This window comes from Salvelinus sp. IW2-2015, linkage group LG23 (genome assembly GCF_002910315.2).
Source record: "Salvelinus sp. IW2-2015 linkage group LG23, ASM291031v2, whole genome shotgun sequence".
In the NCBI taxonomy this organism is placed as follows: domain Eukaryota; kingdom Metazoa; phylum Chordata; class Actinopteri; order Salmoniformes; family Salmonidae; genus Salvelinus; species Salvelinus sp. IW2-2015.
In genome coordinates this window covers 9,272,303-9,279,951 of record NC_036863.1, presented here as the reverse complement: position 1 = coordinate 9,279,951, position 7,649 = coordinate 9,272,303, and the positions used below count along the sequence as shown (strand labels likewise).

Here is a 7,649-nt window from a genome sequence, read left to right as displayed (position 1 = left end):
AAAATAAACATAACAGTACAAAATAACATACCCCCCACCAAAAAAATTTTAATTAAAAAAAAATACTTCCTAAAATGTGGGTGTCAAAACAGGTGGGGGCAAAGCCTGTGTATATAAGACTGTGTTATATAGGACTAGAGTACGTGTGTTATATAGGCCTAGAGTAGCACGAGAGAATGTGGCTAGACAGAGCGGAAATCCACCAAAGCAGCAATGTTCAGTCAAAATATTTCACCTTCTCTTCTTTCGGATGCATGGCCTTAATACCTAAATCTGTCACAATCGTCGTTAACCCGTTGGGAAATTGGGAGAAGAGGACCAAGGCGCAGCGTGAAAGTGAATACATATCTATTTATTTAAGCGACGTACTGAAGAACACTTAAACAAAAAACTACAAAACAACAAACCGACGAACGTTAAGCTGTACAAACAATAAGTGCAGACACTGGCAACTTACACATAGACAATCACCCACAACCTACCTAATGACTATTTGCTGCCTAAATATGGCTCCCAATCAAGACAACGATTAGACAGCTGTCTCTATTGAGTACCAATCTAGGCAACATAAGACTTACATAAAACACCTACAATGAACACAACCCCATGAACTCTACAAACACCCCCTAGACAATAACAAACACCCTAGAACGAGACAAAAACACACAAACTCCCCCATGTCAAACCCTAAAAATAATAAAGAAAAAAGATAACTAAGACAGGCGTGACAGTACCCCCCCCAAAGGTGCGGACTCCGGCGCAAAACCTGACACAGAAGCGGGAGGGTCCGGTGGCCTGTCCTGACGGCGGTGGCTTCGGGTGCGGGATGGTGGACCCCACTCCACCATAAGTCAAATACCCGCTTAGGTGGCCTCACAGGAAACGATGAGGACCCTTGCCAGCGATCCCGGAATGAAGCCATCGTAGAGGGCGCCACTGGAGCGGAGGGCAGCTTCGGACTGAGTGGTAAGCTACCGACTGGTTGAGGGCGGCTCCTGACTGGCGGCGGCTCCTGCGCACTGGCGGGCGGCGACTGGCGCTCCTGGACTGCGCGTGCGGCTGCTGGCAGCTCCTGACTGGCGGGCGCTCTTGCAGCTCCTGACTGGCGGGCGGCTCTGGAGCTCCTGACTGGCGGGCGGCTCTGGCAGCTCCTGACTGGCGGGCGGCTCTGGGCAGCTCCCTGACTGGCGGGCGGCTCTGAGCTCCTGACTGACGGATGCGCATCTGACGGCTCGGGACAGACGGGCGGCTTTCTGACGGCTCAGGACAGAGGACTGCTCTCGACGTGCTCGAGGACAGAAGGACGGCTCAGATGGCGCTGGGCAGGCAGGCAGCTCAGATGGTGCTGGGGAGGCAGGCCAGCTCAGATGGCGCTGGGCAGGCAGGCAGTCAGATGGCCCGCTGGGCAAGACGGGCACTCAGATGGCCGCTGGGCAGGAACGTGCAGCTCAGCATGGACGCTGGGCAGACGGCAGACTCTGGCCGGCTGAGGCGCACAGAAGCCTGGTCGTGGGTGCCTGGAACTGGTTAGTACCGGGCTAAGGACACGCACCTCAAGGCCTAGTTGCGGGGAGCAACAGGGCGCACAGGGCTCTGGAGACGCACAGGAGGGCTTGGTGCCGTGGTGCCGGAACTGGTGGTACCGGGCTGGAGACACGCACCACAGGGTGAGTGCGTGGAGGAGGAACAGGGCTCTGGAGACACACTGGAAGCCTGGTGCGTGGTGTTGGCACTGGTGGTACTGGGCTGGGGCGGGRAGGTGGCGCCGGATATACCGGACCGTGCAGGCGTACTGGCTCCCTTGAGCACCGAGCCTGCCCAACCTTACCTGGTTGAATGCTCCCCGTAGCCCGACCAGTGCGGGGAGGTGGAATAACCCGCACTGGGCTGTGTTGGAAAACCGGGGACACCATGCGTAAGGCTGGTGCCATGTATGCCGGCCCGAGGAGACGTACTGGAGGCCAGATACGTTGAGCCGGCTTCATGGCACCTGGCTCGATGCCCACTCTAGCCCGGCCGATACGTGGAGCTGGAATGTACCGCACCGGGCTAAGCACATGTGCATGTGTCAGCATATGGTCTCACAAGGGGTCTGAGGATCTCATCTCGGTACCTAATGGCAGTCAGGCTACCTCTGGCGAGCACATGGAGGGCTGTGTGGCCCCACAAAGAAATGCCACCCCACACCATGAGTGACCCACCGCCAAACCGGTCAGGCTGGAGGATGTTGCAGGCAGCAGAACGTTCTCCACAGCGTCTCCAGACTCTGTCACGTCTGTCACATGTGCTCATGTGCTCAGTGTGAACCTGCTTTCATCTGTGAAGAGCACAGGGCGCCAGTGGCGAATTTGCCAATCTTGGTGTTCTCTGGCAAATGCCAAACGTCCTGCACAGTGTTGCGCTGTAAGCACAACCCCCACCTGTGGACGTCGGGCCCTCATACCACCCTCATGGAGTCTGTTTCTGACCGTTTGAGCAGCCACATGCACATTTGTGGCCTGCTGGAGGTCATTTTGCAGGGCTCTGGCAGTGCTCCTCCTGCTCCTCCTTGCACAAAGGCAGCGGTCCTGCTGCTGGGTTGTTGCCCTCCTACGGCCTCCTCCACGTCTCCTGATGTACTGGCCTGTCTCCTGGTAGCGCCTCCATGCTCTGGACACTACGCTGACACAGCAAACCTTCTTGCCACAGCTCGCATTGATGTGCCATCCTGGATGAGCTGCACTACCTGAGCCACTTGTGTGGGTTGTAGACTCCGTCTCATGCTAGCACTAGAGTGAAAGCACCGCCAGCATTCAAAAGTGACCAAAACATCAGCCAGGAAGCATAGGAACTGAGAAGTGGTCTGTGGTCACCACCTGCAGAACCACTCCTTTATTGGGTGTGTCTTGCTAATTGCCTATAATTTCCACCTGTTGTCTATTCCATTTGCACAACAGCATGTGAAATGTATTGTCAATCAGTGTTGCTTCCTAAGTGGACAGTTTACATTTCACAGAAGTGTGATTGACTTGGAGTTACATTGTGTTGTTTAAGTGTTCCCTTTATTTTTTTGATCAGTGTATATTGTTACAGTATCTTTATGAAAAGAAAAAAGCTTCAAGAACCCTACCTTCCAAAGTCTCTCTGTCATCCTCTTCTTCTGGCTTGATCATCTCTTGGTATCTTTTCCTGAAAGAAAACAAACAATCAAAAGTAAAATGTGCATCAGCCTACAGTACCAAAACACAGGAACCTGCAATGCATCTGTGAACAGACTTGGGTTCAAATAGTATTTAAGATATGTTTAATACTTGGAGCTTCCTGGAGTGCCAGATGGGTGGGGCTTGCACTTTTGGGACTATTCCATTGGATCCATTGCGCAAGACAAGCTTGATCGACCGCAGCTAAGTATTTGGAAGAAAACAAATACAATTTGAACTCAGTTCTGTCTGTGAGAACAAACAAGGGGGATATAGGTTTCTCCAATATGTTTTGAACTGTACCTCAAAGCTTGTCGGACTCCAATAAGGTGTCGATAGATGAGCTGGGATTCCAGATCTGGGTCGAGGGGATCGTACCACTCCTGTAACGTCACCCCGTGTTTGGTCTTGTCACATCCTGGGTCTGGACAGACAAGAGCAGCTATTGACTCAACCCCATAAACATTATTAACCACCTGTCCAGCACTTGCCACTGGAGTGGTCAAACCAGCTCTGTGAGCACTACTATGTGCGCACAATTTTGTTCCAGCCCTACTCCAACACACCTGATTTAACTTATCTGGAGTTTGATTTTCTGAACCAGGTGTGTTAGAATAGGGCTAAAACCTTGTACTGTATACATACGGTAAGAGATCAATAGAACGCAGACCATGGGTGATTGCACCGTGGGTGGTAGGAGGCGACAGCCTTGTGGTTAAGAGCGTTTGGCCAGTAACCAAAAGGTTGCTGGTTTGAATCCCTATCAATATGCCCTTTACCAAGGCACTTAACCCTAATTGCTCCTGTAAGTGACTCTGGATAACAGCATCTGCTAAATGACTAAATGTAAAATGCAAATGTGACATGAACATATATTGGGGTTGACATTCCATCCAAGCATTTTACCCAAACAGTATGAAATACACATGAATAGTAGCCTATATTTAGGCTAATTTTGATGCGCGGCAAATGAGGAGATTCTGAATCCATACCCCACTCTTACCTGATCTATTGTAGCATTGTATTGCATTGCATGGCAGACACGCCAACCTGTGGTACCTGCTTTGTCCTTCTGGTGGCAGCAGCTCCATCGATCTCCTTTGTATATCCCTGGGTGGTAGGAGCTCATAGTGTCTGTGTTGTGGCTGCAGGCTTTTCTCAGGGCCGAGAGCCACTGATTCAGCTCATTCACACTCTACGGGGGAAAGAGATAAAGAGAGGGGGTAGAGACCCAAGTGGGTGCTACACATTGGTGGTGGATGAGGTGAGCATCCCGCTTACTACAATATGTAAAGTGCTTTGGGTGTCTAGAAAAAGAGCTAAGTCCAATCAATTATAATTTTTATTATTATTATCATCATCAATTAATTATTATTAATCCCATAATTCAAATCTGGGCCAGTATTCATAAAGTGCCTCAGAGTAGGGGTGCTGACCTAGGATAATTTCTGCCTTTTAGATCATAATGAATAAGACTAAATGGATAGGTCGGACCTGATTCTCGATCAGGACTCCTACTCTGAGACACTTGATGAATACAGGTACTGTACTACCAGTGACCGGCAACAGTGCTGTATGTGGTATGAGTTGTGTATTGTGTGATAATCACGTGTTCATCTTGCATGTGTTACATTATGTATTCTGTATTGATGTTTTTTAACTCGTGTGTGTGTGTGAGAAAACCAATCAAATTTATTGTGAACATTTCTGGCTGTAATAAAGTTTACTGATTCTGATTCAGAAATACAGTAGGCCTGCATGGCTACCCTATTCCCTATATAGTGCACTACTTTTGACCATAGCCCTGGTCAAATGTAGTGCACAATATAGGGAATAGGGTGTTATCTGCTTTGGGGTCTTGTGAAGAAGCTGACCTTACAGTCCAGGTACAGTGTCTCCACCAGGCCATTGTCTCGGCTGGAGATGATCTGCATGACGTTGGCACTGCCAAAGCTCTTCTCCTCCACCTTCTCCACTGCTCGGATCCTGGGCAGGGAGATGAAGGAGCTCTTCTGTGATAGCAGGGGAAACAATTTAATTCAATTTAACCATCTGTCACCTTACCTTAGAATTACTACTGCCCGAATTCCAGTCTGTTTGTACTATCATGCCAACCCCTCGTCACTCATGTTCATGCCAACCATGACAAATAACATGTTTGGCTTGACAAAGACAGCAACGGAGTTTGCAAGAGCGCAAACAGATCTGGGACAAGGCTAGAATGAATATACTACAGTGGTGTTTCAGACATACAACACACAGGCACAGAAATAGACAATAAGACAAGAATACAGTAATAAAATACATTCCTCCATGATAGTGGGAAGACAACAAGGGATGTGGGAGAGATTGTGTTTCATGTAGCGTTTTTCACACACTAGTACAAGGGCCTTGAACTAGCTGCTATTGGACGCCTGGAAACAAATACCTGGGTAATGTTCATTATAAAGCAAAAGGAAGATAACGGGCTGAAACAGAAATTCTCCAATAAAAAAAAGTCTACAGTATCAATAAATGTCAATGATTTACTAACTACAACAGGTGATCTTCTCAAGCTGAGAAGGCACTCACCTTGGAGTGCTGGGTTCGGGCGTAAGACAGGGTGTCTTTGCTGAGGGTGACGTAGTACTTCTTAAAAGGTGATGTCATCAGCATGCTCTTGTCCTTGGTCCTGTGTAGGAGAATGAAGCCCTCCTTCTCCATGGAGCCACACTGGAGACTCATCCTCTGCTGCAGGCCCAGGTCTGGAATACACAGTAGTGTCAAGCCATAGGGAATCACTCACAACTAGCTAGCATGGCTAAAATCTTATCATCCCTAAACATAACAGTAGCGTTTGACATAACCTCTACTATAGCTCTAGGTCTGGAACACACAGCAGAGTCATGTCAGCACATAGGGAATCAGATGAATGAAAAAGGAAACCGCACATTGCTCTTGATAGTATCACTGATCTTTAATAAGCTTACGTATCAGCCTCATGGCCTTCGTCAGAGCTTTGTGAATTTTTTTAAATTAGCACCCTTATGTAGACCTAGCCCCACCCACATGGGTGGCCCATAGGGAATCACAGCTAGCATATAAGGCTAACTACTTTGTAAGCAGAACTTGTGTTCTGTTATAATCTCCACCCGGCACAGCCAGAAGAGGACAGCCACCCCTCATAGCCCGGTTCCTCTCTAGGTTTCTTCCTAGGTTCTGGCCTTTCGAGGGAGTTTTTCCTAGCCACCGTGCTTCTACACCTGCATTGCTTGCTGGTTGGGGTTTTAGGCTGGGTTTCTGTACAGCACTTTGTGACATTAGCTGATGTAAGAAGGGCTTTATCAATACATTTGATTGATTGATATAGCATCCCTAAACACACAGCATTGTCAGTCCATTGGAAACCACACACAGCTAGCATGACTAACATCTTAGCAACCCTAAAAGGTAACATACTGTTTGATTTGATCTCTACTATCAAAAAAGATAGCTGAATTATACTGAACAAAAATATAAAAAACACAACATGTAGTGTTGGTCCCATGTTTCATGACCTGAAATAAAAGATTCCAGATATCTTCCATATGCACAAAAAGCTAATTTCTGTAAAATGTTGTGAACAAATTTGTTTACATCCCTGTTAGTGAGCATTTCTCATTTTCCAAGGTAATCCATCCACCTGACAGGTGTGGTATATCAACAAGCTGATTAAACAGCCTGATCATTACACAGGTGCACCTTCTGCTGGGGACAACAAAAGGGCACTCTAAAATGTGCAGTTTTGTCACAACACAATGCCACAGATGTCAGCTGAGGGAGCACCCAATTGACACAGTGACTGCAGGAATGTCCACCAGAGCTGTTGCTAGATAATTGAATGTACATTTCTCTACCATAAGACATAATTTTAGAGAATTTGGCAGTACATCCACCCAGCCTCAAAACCACAGACCGCGCTTAACCACGCCAGCCCAGGACCTCTTCAACTGCGGGATCGTCTGAGACCAGCCACCCGGACAGCTGATGAAACTGAGGAGTATTTGTGTCTGTAATAAAGCCCTTCTGTGGGGGAAAAACTCATTCTGATTGGCTGGGCCTGGCTTTCCAGTGGGTGGACCTATGCTCTCCCAGGCCCACCCATGGCTGTGCACCTGCCCAAGCATGTGAAATCCATATATTAGGGCCTCATTTATTTATTTCAATTGACTGATTTCTTTACATGAACTGTGATTCAGTAAAATCGTTGAAATTGTTGCATTTTGCATTTATACCTTTGTTCAGTATAATTGTATTAGTGAAGTCAGTGATTTGAGTTATTGGCATGGCAAACACTTCAAAGCATTCCACATTAAATCACAGTCAAATACATGTTGTTTCTAACCTCCAGCGAACCATATGGAATTAGCTAATAACCACCAGCTAAAAACATAAGAGCATGGGAGAAATCTTGTTGAGTTTACCCTCTACATATCTAGGGAATTTGTTTAT

The 7,649-nt window shown here is 47.6% G+C and overlaps 1 protein-coding gene across 1 annotated transcript in view; it reads right to left on the bottom strand.

The window, feature by feature from the left end:
• Nucleotides 1-2,410: 2,410 nt before the first annotated feature.
• The window catches only part of rasa4 (RAS p21 protein activator 4), a 66,810-nt gene continuing 61,571 nt past the window's right edge, over nucleotides 2,411-7,649 (bottom strand). Inside the window, 5 exon segments of the mRNA XM_023968581.2 lie at nucleotides 2,411-3,168; nucleotides 3,483-3,603; nucleotides 4,239-4,374; nucleotides 5,054-5,191; nucleotides 5,751-5,923. Of these exon segments, the coding sequence (XP_023824349.1) occupies nucleotides 3,078-3,168; nucleotides 3,483-3,603; nucleotides 4,239-4,374; nucleotides 5,054-5,191; nucleotides 5,751-5,923 (659 nt within the window). The 3' untranslated portion in view covers nucleotides 2,411-3,077.